Source organism: Monodelphis domestica, chromosome 7 (assembly GCF_027887165.1).
Source record: "Monodelphis domestica isolate mMonDom1 chromosome 7, mMonDom1.pri, whole genome shotgun sequence".
Classification (NCBI taxonomy): Eukaryota; Metazoa; Chordata; class Mammalia; order Didelphimorphia; family Didelphidae; genus Monodelphis; species Monodelphis domestica.
In genome coordinates this window covers 262,609,514-262,631,434 of record NC_077233.1, presented here as the reverse complement: position 1 = coordinate 262,631,434, position 21,921 = coordinate 262,609,514, and the positions used below count along the sequence as shown (strand labels likewise).

Sequence of the window (21,921 nt, the reverse complement as noted above, 5' to 3'; positions counted from 1 at the left end):
TTTCAGTTATCTGTTGTCAAACTAAAGCAGTAACCTGCCCCTGCTAGGGGTCTTGGCCCTGCTTTTACTTTCACCTTTGCGTGTGTGTGTGTGTGTGTGTGTGTGTGTGTGTGTGTGTGTGTGTGTGTGTGTGTGTGTAAGGTCAACAGGTTTTCACTTATATCTGACATTTCAGCCAATCATGGTAATCTTAGAACATAGTGCCCATGGATAAGTCTGTTTTGGTTTTTTACTCTAGTTTGCTTGAAAAATTGAGTTGAATTGAAAGAGGACAGTCAATTCTTTATCATTTTGGAAGGAGTAAAAGGGCACTGTTGTCTTGTCCACCCTCTACAGGGATCTTTAAGCACAGGAGCATATATCCCTTTCCCTGCAAGTGCAAAACCAAAAAGAAGAAGCTCCCAAGCAAAGTAGTCACTAAATTATTTTTCTTTTTTGAAAATGCCAAGAACCTCATAGAGGGAAATAGATTTTCCCATTTTATTTGAAAATGATAGGAAATTGTAGAAAAGTTTTATATAAAGTGTTTTGCTTAACTTTTTGAAATCATTTTGAGGTCATTCACCCTGGTTATTTTATTTCAGACATCTTTTTCTACAAAGAAAAACAAGAATATATAAAAAGGTTTTACTTTCCAGAGGCTAAGAAAATCACCTTTCCTCAGTCTTACAACTATAATTTCTACATTTACCTTTATGCTATATAGAGCTTCATTTACCTTTATGCTATATAGAGCCATGAAGTTCTCTTTCCATCATTTTTCTGCATTTTCCCTTAAACTGAAGGCTTTCAAATATTGCATTTTACATATCTCATTTAAAAAACCAAAGTCAATTATTTTCTTTTTCTAGAAGACATTTCTTAGATTTGCCGATGAAGTATTTAAAATTTGTGGATAATTTAGAATTATGGAAAGCATAAAAATTATCTAGTCCAGATGATAACATTTTCTATATAAAGAAAAAGAAGTTCAAAGAGGAGAGACTTATGCCCACAGAGGTAGAATTCAACCTCTTTTCACAAATTCAGGCATTTTTTTAACATACCAATACCACCTCTCTTATAATAACCTTATTATATCATTGTAATAACACTTTATAAGGAAGCAACTTATTTCTCCCAAACTCCTGTTATCAAAGGACAACAGTTGGTCATCCTTAAACAAAAAGTATAATTGGTTTATTTTGTTCATCAAAATAAAAGTGTGACCAACCAGATTTCTGAGTTCCATATTATACATTAATTTCCCATTAAGAACGAAACATTCCACTGTCCCCTTTTCTCTATTTAACCTAAGCTGCAGTGAGGACTGGGAGAATAGCCCTGTGGCTGAGCTGCTTATTTTTTTTAATCTATTCATTTTATACTTTCAGACAGATTTTTCCCTGGGGTGAAACAAAGGTTAACTGAAATTTCCTCTGTTGTGTACCTGAACGAATCAGCAGTTTGAGAAGGAAATCCCATTGATGGGCCAAGAGAGTGACAGGCTCTATTTAAAGAATTCCCCCGACTGTGTGGTAGACCAACCATGCCATGAATTTAACTGTTCCTGTGGTCCCCATACTTGTACCCACCAAAAAGAGAGAGACACAGAGACACAGAGAGAAAGAGAGAAAAAAGGCTACTTTGTTCTGAAAACTTAGCACTAAGCTTTGAAAAAGCATGAGCCATTGAGTTTTGTGAATTCATGTTAGACAGCACCAGAGGCCATAACTCTAGGAGAACAATATCTGAAAAGGAGTACACAAAAACAGGTAGAAGCTGTTTAACTTTTATTTATGTGTGTGTATATACATATTTATGTGTATGTTTATATACACATGTAAAACTGTGGCTGTGTCATCATTTTTGTGCATTCATATTGCTAGTAATAGTTATATTATTTTTCTGCAGTTTGAGATAATAGTTTTCTTATTTTTCAGTAAAGTTTTATGATTTTGGCAATATACCTTACAGACATTTTTTTAGAAGGAAGGACAACATGTGCTGAAATTTTTTTTCACTTGACTTTTAGACTTTTCTGAAAACATTATGCAGGAGATTTCTGTGTGTTTACTATTAGAAGCAGCTCATGTTTTTTGTATTTATAGTGTTTAAAGAAAGCTACTTTAAATATGAAAAGATGGTATCTGTAGTTGGATTAAACACTCTTAATTCATGTGTATTTAACCTCAGGACTTCTGAACCTTATTGAAAAATTCAGCTTTAACCCTGCAGTAGCCCTCAATAGAGCATGCTGCATAGGGATTATAAATACCATGTCATAGAGCCCAACTGTCAGACTTTTTCTTTTTTCTATGGTGAGTTAGTATGAGGTATTCCCAGGGGATAGTAAATTGTTTAAGTTTCTAATAAATATGTTTCCAATTTGTTACTAATATATTTCTTTCAAAAATATTCACTTAAAAATTTTTAAAGCATTTGTTACTCATGTATGATTTGTTGTGAAGTTTTATTTTGTTTTTAAACTGAAATACTTCTTAATTTGTTTTTCTATTCAGTGTGGATAGAAACTTTCAAGCACTTTAAAAGTTACAAAAAAACACAAGAGGTTCATGAATACACCGTGTTCATAAGGGTTACTAGTCATTAGTGTCACAAAAAGATTGTTACAGCAATACCAGTTATACATGCTATCTAGGACATTCCAACAAAGGGAAGCTCTTCAGCAAGGGTTCTTAACTTTTTTTTGTTATAAAACCTTTTGGAAGTCTGGAGTCCTGTGGACTCTTCAGAATCATGGTTTATACAAAATATGTAGGATTACAAAGGAAGGCAATTACATTGAAACATAGCTATATCAATTTTTTTTTTAAATTTATGGACACTTGCTAAAGAACTCTTGACAATCCTAGAGCATTTTGTGAACAAAACAGTGGGGACAGTTAGGTTTCTTAATCTCATTCTCTTCAACAAGGTTTCAAACTCAATCCGTTTAGTAAGCATTAATTAAATACTTTGTACAAGGCACCTACGAGGTACAAGAGACTTACATCAGGTTCTAGGGCTATAAAGATAAAAATGAGTAACAGCCCCTGTCAAAGACTGGTAGTAGAGGCATGGGAAAGAATGGTTTTCTTAGGGCCAAGAAGGCCTAGATTCAAATTTAATATCATATACTTAGTTGGTATTGACTCCACATATTCAAAACAGAAATCATCATCTTTCTCCTCAGAACTCTGATTTCTTCTGAAATTCCCAATTATCAAGGACACCATCATCCTCCAGTCATATAGGCTTGAAACCTAGATATCATCCTCAGCTTCTCACTCTCACCCCCTCCCCCAACCCCCTCCTTTCTCTCAGTTCATAGACACCATCCTGGTGCAGGCCATCATCACATCATTCCTGAACTATTGCAGAACTTTCTGGTTGTTCTCCATCCCATAAGGGTCTCTCTCCTCCTCACCATCCTCCATTTAGCCACCAGGCTTAGGTCTGACTACATTGTACCTCCAGGGACTGTTAAATTTAGGATCAAATATAAAAATCTTCATTTTGGCTTTTAAAACCATCTACAAATTACATTTTTAAGTAACATCCACAAAATCAAGAGAAAAAAAGATCCAAGTAAAGTGAATCAAAAGGGAACTAAAAAAGAGATGTTTTTAATAGCATACATATATAATTTATAGTTTTTAAACAAATTGCAAACAATGTGGAGTTTTTTATACATCTGTTTAGTTAAATGTTTTTTTGGTGGTGTTTAGAAGCATATAACTTAAAAATAAATGAATGAATGAATGAATGAATGATGCTTCTCCCCCCCCCCCTGCTTTCTACAGGTACAGTTTTCTGTCTCCTTACTGCCCCCTCAGACTGCAATCCTGTGACTAATTGGTTTCTTGGCTCTTCCTTTCACAAGACACTCACTCAATTCCTCATACTATACATTTGAACTGTCTTGAATTCTCTTCCTCCTCAGCTCTGCCCACTGGCTTCCTTCAAGATGTACCTCAAATCCTATTCCAAGAGGCCTTTTCTACTCACTTTTATTACTAGTGCTTTTCTTCTGAGGTTACTATATATATATATATACATATATTTATTTATTTATTTATGTATTTATTTTTTTTAATGTGCATGACAGTTTGCATGTGGACTTCTCTATTAGAAGTCCTTATCTCCTTGAGAATCATGGACCATGCTTTTGTTTTTCTTTGTTATCTCTAGCTTGTAACATAGTAACTGGCCTGGTCAACAATTAATGCTTGTTGACGGATGTCAAAATGTGCATTCCAGAAATTCTTAGCACTTATGAGAAGGGGTAGCTAGGTAGCATAGTGTATTAGAGTGCCAAGCCTTCAGTGAGGAAGACTTGGGTTCAAATCTGGCCTTAGGCACTTCCTAGATAAGTGACTCTGGGCAGGTTATTTAACCCCTATTGCCTATGCCATGCCACTGTTCTGTCTTAGAATTGGTACTAAGACAGAAGTTAAGGTTTTAAAAAAAAAAGAATAATTTATGAGGAAGATTTATAGTGTTTTAATTTCTTTTCCAGTACTTCTAAGTCAGATTTAAATTTAAGGTTATAAAAGAAGCCTAATCAGTGATTTACTAACTTTTGCCATTATTTTATTAATAACAGCTTGCTATTATATAGAATTTTAAAGATCACAAAGCATTTGTCTCAATTCTAGACTATAGTGGACTCTGTGTGATTAGGATAGCAAGATGATAAGAAAGTGGATAGAATACTAGGCCCGGAGTTAAGAAGTCAGATATAGCCTCAGACACTTACTAGCTGTATGACCCTGCAGGGGTCACTTAACCCTTTTTGTCTCCATTTTTTTATCTGTAAAATCTCCAGCATCTTTGCCAAGACCAAATGAAGTCATGAAGAATTAGACACAACTAGAATGTCTGAACAACAACAAAAGTAGCAGTGACTTGTTAAAACTCAGTTTGAAAACTTTTATTGGAAAAGAATAATGGTTTTTTACTAGAGTATTAGTTCTTATGGAATCATTCAAATTTAGACTTAAGAGGAACCTTAGAAATTATCTGTTCTCATTCTTCTCCCAGTGAAAATAATCTCCTTATGTTGTTCACTCACTGTACATTCCAACCAGACTGAGATATTCTTTGCACTCTGTACCTTTTCTGTCACGATTGACCCATTCTTGAAATAGAATATTTTCTTGCTTCAGAGTTCTACTCTGATGCTAGTGAAGTGCCCGGTGAATCAGTCCCAAGGATGAAGAGGGAGTTTATTAAACAAACTGCAGCTTGGGCTTAGCACTCTAAAAATGGCTGGAGCCCTAATTCTGGGGCTTGCAGGTCTTTTATACTGGAGCGAACAGGCATTTCTGTGTTAGGGAGCACATTCCTAGCACATTCCAGGGTGTGGTAACTGGTTCTTCATTAACTGGCCTGCAGGGCTCTAGAGGTGAGGGGGTCAGGGAAGGGAGAAAATAGGTTCCAGGGCTGGTCCTTCATTCCCCACTTCTTCTGCTGCAAATGAAGAATCTTCCTAATGTGACCTTATCCTCATAAGGGGATTGGGTAGAAGTCAGAGTTTGATATTGCTGGTGAAGGACCATTAGCTGGATGGTATTCATGGGTCCTTGACAAAGGCTACTAAGTGATTAAGAATGTATGGGCCAAAAGTTAAAAGGAGGAGGAGGATCAGGGGACCTAATAACATAGATATGAGGGTTGTCAGCCAGGGAGAATGTTGAAAAACTTGTTTAATATCACAGTTCTTGTGACTCCTGCTCCTTTTGGCGTTTGGCAAGGCCTTCTCCGAGTTTGGACATAGAGTCCTTAACTAGCCCCGTATGATCAGCATAAAAAGCAAAAAGCAACATTCTTCTTTTAAGACCTCACAGAGGCCACCTTGCTGCAGAAATAAGAGGTCCAGGCCTCTCCCATTTTGGAGTGCCACCTCTGATAGGGAGGTTAAGGATTCCTCCAAATGGGTAATAGATGCCTGTATATGAGCCAAATCCTCGTCTGCCATTGCCCTAAGGGCTGCCAGTCTCTGGTGGTATAGAGTGAGGGAAGCTATGCCTGTACCAACCCTGGCCAGACCAAAGATAGCAGCCAGTATTGTGGCCATAATGGGTTCTCTTTTCATTCAGTCAGGGGTTTGGTTATCTGACTCGGGTCTGCCTGGATACATAGGGAATGACTCATAATAGATTCTTTGGTTCTAGGGAACAGACAGATGTCTAAGATACAGCCCGATAGAATGGAGGTGTAACCTGGAGGTGCATCTCTTTGTCCATCTTAAAATCTAAAGGAGGCATTTGATGTTTTAGACTAGGAGTCACGAGGATGTAAGGGAGCAAAGGAATTTCCCTGATAATAGTTTGCCTGTTTTGGGGGGTACAATGCCCTTGTCATCTCCCCCCTCTCCAAATATATAAGGGAAAAGGGGCAATGGTCTCAGTATTCTGTAGCTTCTTTATAGCTAAGAATGGTTGTAGAGCTGTCCCTGCCTATTGTCAAGAGAGAGGTATTATTGACTGTAGGCAATGTCCAGGGCTTCAGTCTGGGATGGTTGCTGAGGTTACATTGGCATCTGGGTGATTCCCATGAGTGCTTTTACCCTAGAAGCTACTAGAGAAGTGACAAGGGTACAAATGCATGGTCCACATATCCCACAGGGGAGTAGCCAAAACTTGAGTGGCTGAGAATCTCCTTGAAGCCTTAGGTTTTGGGTAAGGCTCTGAGGCACTGAGACCAGAGGCTAGAGGCCTCAGGTTCTCTCTGCTTTGGGGGAGTTTCATACACACCCAAGTCAGAGGGACCTGCTTTGGCTAATGCTTCCCCAAGCTGAATCAGAGAATTATCTGTCCAGCTGGCTGGGCATGCATGATCTAAAACATAGAAGACCCAAAATGTAAGGAAAGAAAGTCAGGTAAAAGGGGTTAAGATAACAGGGAGGGAAAGGCTATAGGCACAGGGTCTTTAGGGGCGTGTGCTCATTGACTATCTGAGTCCTAGGTAAGTGGGGATGTGCTTGGAGATCTGAAGGATGTCCAGCAACTGCTTCCCCCGATTGGCAGACAGGTCACAAGAGGGAGAATCAGCCCTTAATATTGAAGTGTAGAAACTAGGACTGGGGCAACAACTAGAGCAACAGATATAAAGAGAGAAAGTTAGTACAATAGAAATTGATATTAATTAAACATTTGCATTTAGGTATCTTAGCCAACAGACTCCATCTTCAGAAATCATCTTCTGACAGGAATAGATCCCTTTAGAATCTATTCCTAGTTAGTATGTGATGTTTCAGTTAAAGAATATCCTTTAGCAAAGTACACATTAACTATGAACATCTATAAACACTTGAGTAACAATATTTTACAGATGGATTTATTTTACCCCAGATTCTGGGGGAAATTCAGAAGTCTTTGGGTCATACTTCCAAGCTCAAGATCCAAACATTAAGTGTGGTAAATTAAGGCTGCAAATACAAGCCATTTATTAACCTAATAGGTTGTTTAGGGGAATGGAAACTTTAATTTTACATTTGGCATTATGTGCTGATTATAGGAATTTGTCACAAAGGAAAAGGCAGACAGGGAAAATATTTCCTCATGTCACAAAGGACACAGTGAGTGGCTTCATGTACAAGCCAAGACTGTCACCGGCTCATGCCATTATTGCTTCACTCAAGGATTAGCAGTCCAGTCCAAGGTGAGCCTTGGGTTGCCTTCTCCAACCATCTCTCTCCTTAGAATACTTCATCACCATTGGATCCCAGAAGCCTTTTTGCCTTAAAGGGCAAGTCTTACCTATTTCAGCTGAAAGAAGTTCTGCTTATCAGCAAATAAGAATTTCCATAGACGTCAAACAAGCGTTTCTGATCATTTACCCTCTCTAAGGATTCCTTAAAGCCTATGAATCGACATTATATCAGTTATTCTTACATATTTTGGCAATAATTAATTTATCACAATTTAGTCACAAAACCTGAACAGGAATGTTGAATTCATTATCTCTACAGTAAATACAAATCATGGCTAGATCAAATCCTGGCCTTAGGCCATCTGAAGGAACTCTAAGACAAGATCAATCAGGAATCTCTTGGGAATTTTCAAAGAAATTTCAGAATTATTTGTGATTTTCCAAAACCACATACATCAATCCTAGAAATTATCCCTAAGTTAAAGATCCAGTTATGAGAGCAGAACATCTCTCTGTTCTCTTTCACCTTCTCTCTCTTTCTGTGTTTCTGTCTCTGTCTCTGTCTCTCTGTCTGTCTCTCTCTCTCTCTGTCTCTGTCTCTCTGTCTCTCTCTCTCTCTCTCTGTCTCTGTCTCTGTCTCTCTCTCTCTCACTCAAACACTCTGCTTAAATAACAGAACACAACTTCCATTCTTCCTTCACAAATCTGCATACTCAAGCTTTATGGACTTTATATCAAAGTCCCTTTCTTCCGAATTCAAATGCAACATAGCTTCCCACCTTCTCTGACTTGCTTAAGTCAAACAAACATTCCATTGGTATCCCTTCAATTGCTATTTGGTAACCCAAAAGAATTCTGATGGAAAGGAATTACATCATTGAAACACTGCATCTTTAGCACAGTACTCATCAGTTATAAATTTCAGTTCATGGTACATGTTGGTAAACTGAGGTAACCACAAAATCTATGGTACAGTCAGGTTTACAATGAGCTTATGTTTACATCCAAATAATACTTAAAACACATGTTTCAGCAACAATTCACATTTCAAAAAAATTCATAAAACATTTAGTATTACAGGATCTATTTTAAATTTAGAGATTTGAAACCTTTTAAGGACTGTAAACCTTAAAGCAAGCCTTTTGACAAGCAGGCTGATTATCTATTTTCTAGACCAAGAAGTTAAATGTAATAATAAAGTTAGTCCAACTTTAATACACTGGATAAAAACCATTTGATAATTTTAAACAAAAACCCATTTTTGGTAAGTTTAAACACTTAAACCCATTTTTTTCCCTTAAACCTCTTATGATGGAAAGATAGATAAGGATGGAACACAGTCTTCTTGAGGCAATACTGCTAAAAAACCTGCTTTACAAAACTTATCCGTGGCTTTTCTATACAGACTGAAATTTCACTGTCTGACAAAATTAAAATTAGGATGTTATTTTCTAAACCCACATATACACATGATCACAATTTTGAAATAAAATACCAATAAATAACTCTTAATACAGCAATTTAAGCATTACTTCCTTCTGGCTAGCAATCAGGGAAAGGAGATTTATCAATCTATCTTATCTATCCCTGTTTATCCAAAAACAGGATAATTAATAGGTTGTTCTACAAGTTGAAAAAAAACTTAGTTTTTAAAATGTAAGACATTTTAAAAATCCCAGAAGTAGGGGTGTCTTACCAGTTGTCTTTCTGTTCAGAATCAACCCTCTTCCTCCTTGAAGCAGAGGAGGAAGGCAAATCTGATCAGTGAACTGATAGCTTCCAGGTTTCTTCTTTTTTTTTTTTAAATCATCCCTGCCTGGATTTCTCTGTGGGCCCTTGCCTTAAAGTCCAAGCAAAGAGTAGAGTTTGGAGAACTGAGATCCTACAGGGAGGATAAAACTAAAAGGTAAGGAGCTTCTGTCCATATTATGCCCTCTTTCCTGTAAAACATGTCCAATTGCCACCTGGTGTTAGAATTTAGGGTATCAAAAAGCCAATTTCCTCATTTTTCCCCTTGATGTTACTCCCCTATGTACCATGAGAGAAACAAACAAGCAAACAAAAACACCCAATTGAATTTTCGTTCAAGCTGCTTAAATTTGATCTCTTCCCAAGAGGATGGACCTGCAAGGATGCTTTTCTCTTTGCCTTAATTGGGTTAGCTATTTGGCCCTATATGGATCGGACCTCAGGCTTGGTAGCCACTCCACACTTGAGACTTCCCAGACTGAAAAGGGAGAAGTCCAGCACAACCACTACCCAAGGAGAGGATGGTATTACAATTTTAGGGTGCCATGGATAGGCCATACTTCTTGTTTATCAAAGGTATAACATGGTCATTCAACATTACAAAAAGAAATTAGTTGTTTGTTTGTTGTTTTTTTTCCAAGCTATTTAGAGCCAATTTTTCCCAATTTTAAAGGTCACTGGAAGAAAATGGCCAATATTGATATACTCAGGGGGGCCCCCCCTGGAACTAGGGGCCCAATGACCCTGATGGGGAGAGCAGTAGTGGACATGGGCTCCTGAGGATCGGGGGTGCCTTGTCTGCCCCAGCTATGAGTGCCACGAGCCGGCCCCCCACCTTCTGCCTCTTTCTTGGCCCCTAAGTGAGGGTATAAGGGGGTATAAGGTGGAGGTGGGGGTGGCAGGTCCAGAGGCTCAGGGGTGGACTCTGGTAATACGGGTGGGGTAGAAGCCTTTGGCTCAGTAAATGTCCCAGCATGCCTGCACCTCTTTCCCTCACATCCTCTGAGAGGGTCAAGACCTTAAGGACTCCCTTTGAGGGAACACAGGCATCTGAGGGAAGAAAGGATTGGAGCAGGGGGTCCAGGACTAGGTTTTGCCAGGTAAGAACATAAGGAATCTGATTGGGGTGGCCTTGTGGTCCGGGATCTAAAACCTGGGCCTGGACTTTGGAAATAACCTCTACGTTGAGGGTCCCCTCCTTGGGCCATCCCAGACCAAATGCCAGCCACTCTGAAGAGCAGAAGGCAACAAGTTTACTCTTTTTGATAGACACGGAGAGATTGTGGGCCCTCGACTTGAAGACAGAGAAATGGGTAGTCAAGAGGGAGAGCGGAGTGGACTCTCCCTGTCTATAATGTCCTTTAGAATGAAAGGAGTTAGTAGGCTATACACAAAGGCAGTGAACACGAATACAGACAGGGCAATACGGGATGGACTGCACAGCCAAGACAGACACAGCACATATGAATGTTGGATTGGATGTGTTCTTCCACTCACCCCAAGGGGCCAGGGGTGAGTGGTCCCAAAAATAGGGCGGTGTGGCTGGACTTCCCCCTGGGCTGCACCCTCTTTCTCCAGTGCATCCACTGGGTTTCCTACTTCTAACTGGGGACCCCTAACCACCCCAAATCAGGGACTCGAACCCTGGGCAAGGGCCTTTAACCCCTGCAGTGGGGTCTCAAACCTCACAAAAAAAGTTGACTAAAATCAACTGGCCAGAATATCCTTAAGGGAGTCAAGTCTGACGGGTCCTTCCCATGGCTCATTCAAGGGAGAGGGAGTCAGGGATCCTTAGGTGAAGATAGCTAAGATGGGTGTCACAGTCCTCATCCACATGCTTCCCATGATTTCCAACCTATCCCCTCGCAGGATATAGGAACTGCGTACTTTCCCAGTCCACACTCAGAAATAGGTGGGCATTTCTCCGGAATGAGTCCAGCTTGACAATAGGCTGTCCCCATACAACCCCTGGGGATGGTGACCAGTGGTCAGCCACTTCTCCGTATGTTGATGACTCAGGGGACCTTACCCCCTCACTCTCACACAATATTCTTTGCACAATCATTCAGCACATCCAGAGGCTACTCACTGGACCCTACCATCTTCCACCAAGATGTAACGTGTTCCTGACTCCATCATCTCAAGTTGCCCTGGCAACAGGCATCCCCTCCCTCTGTTGGTCAGACTCCGCTTCTTTCATGGGATCCCGGGATGAGCCCCCACATGAAGTGCCCAGAGAATTGATCCCAAGGATGAAACAATGACCACCATGTAGAACACAAGAGGAAGTTTATTAAACTGCAGCTTGGGCTCAGCACTCTGAAATTGGCCTGAGCCCTGATTCTGGGTCTTGCAGGTCTTTTATACTGGAGTGAACAGGAATTTCTGTGTTAGGGGGAGTGCACAGGAATTCCTGGGGCTGGGGTCATTATCATTTCCTAGCACATTTCAGGGTGTGGTAACTGGTTCTTCATTAACTTGCCCACAGGGGCTATAGGGGTAAGAGGGTCAGGGAAGAGATAAAATAGGTTCCAGGGCTGGTCCTTCACTAGTTCTTCCATAATGTTTATCTCTATTCCTTTACTCTTCTTTCTAAAATTTCTTATCATTTTGATTAGCCCAAACCTAATAAGTGCCTAAAAAGGAGTTCGAACACAGATCTTTCTGATTTTAAGTCCAACACTATCCATTATGCCCGTTGACATTGCTGATATGAATACGAGAACTCATGACCAAAAAATGATAGTGAGAATCACCAAATATTAAATGGTCAATTTTTATTATGTAAAAAAATTTTTTTAAAATTTTTGCACAGATAAAAACCAACGAAGTTAAATCAGAAAGTAAATAGGTTAAAGATAACTGGGAAGTAAAATATGCACTGAAATTATTTGTAGGACAAATATATCCATGATCTATAAGGACTTGATTAAAATATACATATAATAGCCATTCCCCAATCCATCTAAATAGCAGGTCAACAATTGTATGAGAAAACAGTCCAAATCCATAGTAATTAGAGAAATACAAATTGAAGAAATCTGAGGTTCTGCCTTATACTTATTAGATTGGCTAAGATAATAGAAGAAAATTATTGGAGAGACTATAGTAATACAAGCATATGTATCCATTGTCAATGGAGCTATGAATTGGTGTAACCATTCTGGAAAGCAATTTTTAACTATACCAAAAAAAGTCATTAAATTTTGTATCTCCTTGAATCTTGTAACTAGGCTTTGTCCTTGAACCCTTACCTTCATAGCCAGTAGAAATGGACTTATTGGGTGAGGGTTGTTTTTGTTGTTGTTGTTTTATGCCCTTACCTTCTGTCTTGGAGTTAATACTGTGTATTGGTTCTAAGGCAGAAGAGTGCTAAGGGCTAGGCAATAGGGGTTAAATGACTTGCCCAGGGTCACACAGCTGGATAGTGTCTGAATCCAGATTTGAACCAAGGACCTCCTGTCTCTAGGCCTGATTCTGAATCCATTGAGCCACCTAGTTGCCCCTAAAAAAGGGTTTTTGAAAACCATAAATATAAGTGTTTATAGTTATCCATTTTCTAGTTGAAAAGAACTAGAAAATAAAGAGGTGTCCATCTATTGAGGGGGAACAACTGAGGAAATTATGATTTTTGAGTGTAATAGAATAGTAGCACATTGTCAAATAAGATGAGAAGGGACCATTTCAGAGAAACCTGTGAAGATGTTTATCAGTTGTTGAAGGATGAAATGAACAGAACCAGGGAAACAATTTATAAAATAACAACATTGTTGTAAAGACAAACAATTTTAAATGACTTAAAAGAATTCTAATCGAAACAATGACCACACATGATTTCCTGAGGAATGATGATGAATGTTTCCTGATTTTTTACAGACTACTGATGTACTAAACATACCAAAAAAAAAAAACATTTTTGGAAACCATCAATGAGGACATTTGTTTTCATAACTGTGAATGTTATTTATAAGCGTTCCCTGCCTCCTGCCTTTTATAATGGTAGATTGAGATGTAAAGGAAATATAGAGCAGCCACCAAAAAAGAGAGAGATGAAAAAGAGGATCATTAAAGCATCTTTTTAAAAAACATACAGAAGTATTGTTTGAAGAATACCTCCAGAAAAAGAATAATAAATAGAAATAAGCAAGACATAGTTTTATTTATACATATATCTTTTTGTGAAATGATGCCTTCTCTAGTTTTGGAAGGAAGAGTTATCTGAGAATTTCAGTGTAACAAAAGTTTTAAAGAACAATAAATGCATTTAGTTCAGTAATGTAAATGAAAACATTAAATGAAAAAAATTAATATACAGAAAGTAACAAAAGTAAGACAAGACTGCAAGTACAATAGTAATATGGCTGCAGAAGAGTGCTAAGCACAGTGCTTGGCACAAAATAAATACTTAACAGGTACTGGCTGTTTTCTGATTGTCCAAGTCTCTTCTCTCGTCTATCCTTATTATTGGCATTACCATTATTATCCTTTATTACATGACTATCCTGGCCATTACGTTCTGTCAATTCAGTTTCTCATTCATCCTCATCCTCTCTCAGATTCTACAAGCACTGACCTCATCGTTTGGCATTGTGTTTCTTATAAAACAATCCATTTTTCAGCTTACTTAGAGTCACCATATTCTTCTCTGTTGTCCTTTGGATGATCTAGAACTTTAATTTTTTTTTTTTTTGTAAATTGTGATATTCCATGACTTGTAGCCATATTGCAACATTGAGGACTGTTGTCAAAGAGATTCTTCTTTTTTCAGAGCTATAGATGCATTGAGCAGTTTCCCACAGGCAGTTCAATCTGTTCAGGTTTGGGCCTACCTCATTCTTTTGGAAGGTCTGCCCAAGGTATATGTACAGATAGATCAATTCTTTGGGTTGTCCATGCAAATAAATATAGACAATAGACATTGTTAATCTACTTGGTTTCTTTCTATGTGAATATTTAAGATGAACTCTTTTTAGTGCTTCTGGATCTCACTTAGGAGGCCTTGTAGTGTCCTTGGACTTGAACCAGTTAGCACAGTGTCATCTCAAAACATATGAAGGACTATTTATAGGGAATTCTTTAATTTGGATTCTATGATGGACATACATCTTTTGGAGTGGAAATGTGCAACCAAAAGTATTGTATAATGTGGAATTTTTTTTTTTAGCTTGAACCAGAGGCAGTTAACTGATTGGTGGTTGTGTGGCATTAGAATACTGCCAGGTGATCAGTAAACATTTATTAAGCATCTGCTTTGTGGCCTATCATTTGGCATCCAGGAGGGAATAGAAATGACAAGAGGAAGGAACCCAGGGTCCATGAATAAGAAAAGAGCCAAGCTGGAGCAGTGGAAAAACTGTAACTTGTCATAGGTCACCGCCAAAGTGTTTGCCTTTTTATAGTTAAGAAACATTATCAATTCAATGAATAATTAAAACTTCATAAAGGTACTTGCTAGTTCCATTGTATTTCTTTAAAATGTACAGTAAACTGTTAAGGAATTACCAATTTATAATCTGGAATATTAGTAAACTCAGACCTAACATTTTATATGTAATACAATATACCCCTAAAAGCTATCCTATGTTCATTGTGATAGTCTTTCTGGTGAATGTTATTTTGTATATCCATTGGCAGATTCCTTTTTTCTATCTCTTATAATCTTAAGTTGACTAAAATTTAAATTTCTAACAAATACTGTGGAGCATTTCGAAGGGCCCTCAGATAACAAAGATGATGTTCAAATTATAACTTAGTGACCAGGCCAAATGGATCCTTTGACTATTAGTGAGTCTGATGATGAAAAGAAAATAAAGGAAACTTTAATGTATTCTTTCCTCTACTGTGTGGTTGCTGCTTCCAAACTTACAAAAAACATAATCATCAGGGAAACATCTCTGCCTTCCTTCCTCTGAGTTGGTCTTTTTTTTTTTTAAGCAGTCTGGTTTTCTTAGTAAAAATACTTTATTTTAGAATATATCTATAAGACATTTTTACTGTTCATAGGCCTGGAGAAATGTAGATTACTTCATGGCTCTTCAAATTTCCTTTCAATAGAATAGAATAAAGTAACTAGTCAGGCTGGATTGCTATATTTGAGATAGAGGAATGAGGTGGGGGGTGGAAGAATCTTTCCTTTGCTTAAAAAAAAAAACCCTACAACAGTCCTTTGTTTACACACCAGCTTTTGCATTAGTCATAGTACCCTTCTAACATGTTGCCAGCAGACATGGGCTGAAGAAGTAACAGCCATTTACAGTTTTACAATGGGACTACAGAGAGAGAGAAAGGTACTATATAAAGAAGTAGATTTTGTCCCTACATCCTTCAGGTTTTACATATTAAAATTAAAGGCTAGCCATTGACTTACTGAGGGGTTTGGCATCTATTTATACTGTGTTATACAAGTAGATTTAAAGTTCTGTAGTGTGAACATTAAGTTACTTCCTAGAGGTAAGATGATAATCCTTTTGTGATCAGAGACAATTCTGATTTTAAATGCTTTCATATACAATTCAAAATGGAAGCCAGTTAGAAACCAACAAGCTTGGTTCCATCTTTAATTTAAACAAGTTATGTTGGAATTCAGGCATGGTGGCTTGGCGGTGAATCTGTGTAAATGCATTGAAAAGTAAAAGAATTGTTATTAATATTCAGACTTGGTAGCATAAGCAAATATTCACTTTAACATGTTCTTTTTTTGAAAAATTGTTTCTACATTTATCAGCCTATTTTTTTAAATTGTGAAGTCTTTTTTTTTAATTGTGTAATAAATTAATCATATGTTTATGTCTTTTTCAGGTAAAAGTGATGTAAACTGGTTCATCAGTGATAAAGATCTAGAGGTAAAATAACATTCTTTTAAATATTGTAAATAACATCCAAGGCTCATTTACATGAGTCATATTTACCTTCATAGCTCTATGATGCTTCCTACAAAATTGAATCAACTTTTTCTCCCTAACAGTAACTGAATTATCATAAATCATAGACATTCTTTAACTTGAAGGGACTCCGAAAATTGCTACTTGGCTATCATTTCCTTTCTGGTTCTCATGTCCTTTGTCTATAAATTGAGGGAGATAGTCTAAATTATTTCTAAGGATCCTTCCATCTCTAAATCTTGTGATTTTTTTTTCTAGTCTAAACCTCTCATTTATAAATTAGGAAATTGAGACCCTTTTCCTTACGTGTCTTGATGAATTGAATAGAATTCTCTGGTTTTCAGGCTACTCATTGCTATGGATTATCTGCCTCCATGACTTGGTACTAGTACTTTAACCAGATTGACACAGGAAATAGCTGTTTCTTCAGTGGAAGGAAATGGTTAAGCCTATATTTAGGATGTGACAGGTGTTTGTCCTTCATATTTGTAACACTCATCTTGTTAAGTGTTAGGGTATTTTTATATTTTGAAGGAGAAAAATTAAAAACTACTACTCAGACAGCTATATAAGTTTGATTAATAAAGTCTTTAAAAAAAAACAACCCTCACCTTCCATCTTTGAATCAATACTGTGTATTGATTACAAGGCAAAAATGTGGTAAGGGATAGGCAATGGGGGTTAAGTGACTTGCCCAGGGTCACATAGCTAGGTAGTCTTGAAGTCAAATTTGGCCCCAGAACCTCCCATCTCTGGGCTTGGCTATCAATCCCCTGCCCCCTAAGAAATACAGTCTTAAAATTTTAATCTTTACTAAATGGTATAAACAGGGGTGGCAATCAGGAATTACAAACTTCTCTGGAGTTTGTGATATAAATGTATTTTATTCTCATTTCAATTCAAGATAGTTCATTTGGGCTCCTTGAAAAACAGAAAGAAAAAACATAGAAAGGGAAGAATATCAGTGTGGAGCCAACATGAACTCAGTTTAGCCAGAGAAATAGAAAAGGAGATACAAGGAAGGAACTGGGTCAGCGGACTAGTATAAATGGCTACACCAGGCCTGAAGGAAAAGGGATGGAAACCTATCTGGAATCATACTGTCCTCTTGCCAGAGGTCACGTAGAGCAGAGGCCAAGTCAGATGAACTTAAATCACCCAGAGTGGGAAGAGATTGAATGTTCTTTACAATACAGCCCTGGAGTTATCACACACAGGCGAAGAGAAGTCCAAAGGAGGAAATCTAATGGTAAATGAATGTAAGGACAAATATTTCAAGAGCAAGACATTCAGTAAAACCTAGAACATAAGCAAATAAGCCAACAGTCATATAACTAGAAGGAAATATGAGTAATAAATCGACAAAGATTAAAAAGCTGTCTGAAAAGAATCCAGCTGTCCATCAGTTGGGGAATAACTGAACAGGTTGTGGTGGATTATGATGGAGTACTACTGTGCCATAAGAAATGATAAAACTTGGAAAGACCTCCATGAAATTATGAAGAATGAATCAAGTAAAACCAAGAGAATGTTATATGTAACTACAGAATTAATATTTGAGGCATAACTTGTGACTATCCATCTCCAGAGAAAGAGCTGATTATAGAAACATGGAAGACACAATTTAAATATACGCATTGTTTTTGGTCAGGTTATGCCTTACTGTGGTGTGAAGAGGTTGGTAGTAGATGAAATTCCCAGGAATTTTAATGTACCAACAAACAAGTTAATTAAAAAAATAAAGACAATCCACAGAGCATTCCACAGAATCCTTTGGAATCTCAAAAGCATAGAATAACAATTCCAGAATGGGGGCAGTAAGGTGACTCAGATAGAGAGCAAGGCCTGGAGATCTTGGATTCAAATCTGGCCTGAGATACTTTCTAGCTGTGCAACCCTGTCTAAGTTACTTAGCCTCAATTGCCTGGCCTTGACTGCTCTTGTGTCTTAAAACCCATACATAGTATTGGTTCTTTTTTTTTTTAAACCCTTACCTTCTGTTATAGAACCAATGCTAGTTAGAAACAAGTATAGTTCTCAGGGGGCATCTGGGTGGCTCAGTGGATTGAGAGTCAGACTGACCTAGAGTCCGGAAGTCCTGGGTTCAGATCTGGCCTCAGACACTTCCTAGCTCTGTGACCCTGGGCAAGTCACTTAACCCCTGTTGCCTACCCCTTACTACTCTTCTGCCTAGGAATCAATACACAATATTAATTCTAAGGTGGAAGTTAAGAGTTTATTTTTAAAAAAGAAAGAAAGAAAGAAATTCTAGTTCTCAGTGCAGAAATAAAAGACTTAATATATTTGGAGGAGCAGGTAATAAAAAACAACTTAACTCCATGGTCAAAGAAAAAAAGAAAATTTTAAAAACAAAAATGCTAAAAATGAGGAAAATCTGAAAAAAGGAGACAATGTCAACCACACTAAAAGAACATATATTTGTATAAGCAAAATTCATTGACCTCAGATACAGTATACCCATAAACAGTGTAAGTGTGATAGATCTCCCAGAAGAATGAGACAATTGGTTTTTTAATACTTTAATATAAGAAATTAGACAAGATAATTACGCTGAACTTCTGAAGAAAATAAAGGGCAGATTGAAAGAATATGTGTTTCAAACTCCAAGGCACATCCAGAATAATTAAATTTATTGGTTCCAGGGACAAATAAATTCTGCAGGTAACCAAGAGAAAGCTATCTAAACATAAAAGAAGCTTAACCCACGACTATTTATTTTGCACCAATTAGAATCTGCAGAATGACGTAGGCTAGTATATTCTAAAAAAGCAAAGCAGGATAAGCTACAGCCCATAATGTCATGCCCTGCAAATCTGAGTATAACAACTAATTTTAAAAATATGTGAGATTAATCACAAAGTTCTAGTAATAAGAGACCACATCAAGATAACACAAGTAGGTGTCAGAAATCTTAGAATACCGTAATCAAAAAAGCAAAAAGAGAGGTGAGCTTACTAAGTTAGGCAAGAATAACTTATTCTACAAGGAGGGAAATAAAAATTTAATTAAATAAAGAACATTTAAGCATATTCAATGAAAAGACTGTAGGTAGGTAGGAACTTTAAAATACACAAACAAAACCCAGGGAAATTTAGTTGAACATTTGGATCACTGTGGCTGATTAGTTCTGCATTGAGAGTCTGAGGTGGATAAAAAGGATACACTTGTATAGAGAAGAAGAAAAAGGAGGGCAGGCTTGATGTTTCTCTTTTAGATGCATGAGACAAGCATAGAGGAAGATGAGGGGGTGGAAGTTAGCATCAGGTGAACCTCATTCCTTTCGTAGCTGGACAAAGGAGAAAACACATGCTCACAGTGGGATGTGCATGCACACACATACATTTCAATAATGAAATAGAGCAAACTCTACAAGAAAGTCAAGTGAATGAGGAGCATAGAAAAGAGCATCATACCAAGGAGGTAATAGTTGAAAGCAAAACAAATTTCTTGATCCTGAAGAATGGATTAAAAGAAAAAATATTTAGAAACTAAATGGGTATCCATCAATAAGGAAATGGTTGAACAGAGAGTGAAATAGAAATATAATGGGATATTTTGTCACAAGAAATAAGATAGTAACCAAACTAGACATAAATAATATTATGCAAAATGAAATTGATAGTTTTAATTATATCAAATTTAAAAGGGTTTGTACAAATAAAACCAATGCAAACAAGAAGAGAAACAACACATTTGAGAAAAATATTTATAGCAAATATCTCTGACAAAAGCCTCATTTCTCAGATTCTTAAAGAACTGAGTCAAAATTTAAGAATATAAAAACATTCTCCAGTTGAAAAATGGTTCAAAAGATATGAATAGATAATTCTCAAGAGGACGAAATTAAAACTATCTCTAGTCATACAAAAAAGTCTCCAAATCACTATTGACCAGAGAAAAGCAAATTGAAACAATTCTTTGATATACCTCCTCTCTTATACCTATTAGTTTGGCTGACATGACTAAAAAGGAAAATGATAGATGTTGGCTGTGATATGGGAAAATTGGTGTGCTAATATGCTGTTGGTGTAACTGTGTACTATTAAAATCATTCTGGAGAGCAATCTGGAACTATGTTTATGGGGCCATACATACCAGAAATGTACATTAAAACACATACCACATCCTCACACCTCTCAGGTTGACTGATATAACAGTAAAGGAAAATGATAAATGTTGGAGAGGATGTGGCAAAATTAGGACACTATTACATTGTTGATGGAGTTGTGAATTGATCCAATCATTCTGAAGGGCATTTTGGAACTTGGCATAGAATTTGATCCTGCAATACCACTACCAGGTCTGTATCCCAAAGATCAGAGATAAGGGGAAAGGACCTTCCTGCACCAGTATCTTTAGCAACTGTCACTGTAGTGGTAAAGAATTGGAAATGGAGGGGCTGCCCATCACTTAGGGAATGGATGAACAAGTTGTGATATGTGGTTATAATGGAATACTATTGCACCAAAAGAAATGACAAACAGGATGAGTTCAGAAAACCCTGAAAAGACTAATGTGAAGTGATGCAAAGTGAAGAAAGCAGAACCAGAAGAATAATGTATATGGTAACAGAAATACTATATGATTTTCAGCCAAGCAAGTTTCCAAGATTCCATAAGGGACTAATGACAAAAAGTGCTATCCACAGCCAAAGAAGAAACTATTGAAGTCTGATTGCAGATCAAAGCATACTAGCTTTTATTTTATTCATGAGTTTTTTATTGTATGTGTGACCTTTTTCTTCTGTCATGGCATGAGCAATATGGAAATATGTATTGCATAAAATCTCTGGGGTGACCTATATGAGACTTTATAGCCTCAGGGGTGAAGAAGGGAGAGAAGGAGAAAATATGAATTCTAAAATATCAAAAGCAAATGTCAAAAAATTGTTTCTACATGAAAAAAGTAATTTTTTAAAAAATGAGATGGCTTCAGAGAATCTGGGAAAGCAAAACTGATTCAGTGTCAGCACTTTATCCAGAAGTCACTTTTTAATCAAGTTAGACTTAGACCAAGATTGCACTTATGGCTTATCATTAGGAAAACAGTATAATCACATTTAAAATTAAAACTTCCATACCCATATCAATAGATTCAGGATAAAAATCCTTAGATAAGTTATGATACTTGTTTATTCCGTGAACCCTAAAAAGCATAAGCATAGGATGATCTTTTCATTATGGGAAAACAATAGAAGCTTTCCCATTGAATACCAGGGTAAAACAGAGACATCTTCTTACAAATCTTGCCGTGATCATGCCATCCCTCGAAAGTGTTATACTTCAAAATTAGCGAATGCTTGTTCACAAGTAGGCAGAATTCTTGTCATTCCTCCCACCTCTACCACCACCACCACCACCATTTCTCCCCTTCTTCTCTATCTTGGCAACCTCTAACTATATTCATCCTCACAGGGACATCCAGACCCTCCACCTCTCAGTTATTTGCCAGGCCTTCTTCTCTGCACTATCTATACTTTTTTCCCTTTCCCTTCTTGAGACCCTTTGATGAAACAATTTAATTCTGTACTGTCCTATTCTCTTAAGACCTTTATTGATTTTGCTTGCTTAGCTTTGGATTGCCCTCACAATTTATTGCCTTTGCTCTTTCATCTAATTCTTTTTTTTTTTAA

General features: G+C 37.3%; 1 protein-coding gene across 1 annotated transcript in view; it reads left to right on the top strand.

Moving 5' to 3' along the window:
- Positions 1–21,921, top strand: part of ZCCHC7 (zinc finger CCHC-type containing 7) — a 285,505-nt gene that overhangs the window by 177,742 nt on the left and 85,842 nt on the right. Inside the window, exon 2 of the mRNA XM_016423801.2 lies at positions 16,186–16,229. Within this exon, the coding sequence (XP_016279287.1) occupies positions 16,186–16,229 (44 nt within the window). The remainder of the gene's footprint in view (positions 1–16,185; positions 16,230–21,921) is intronic.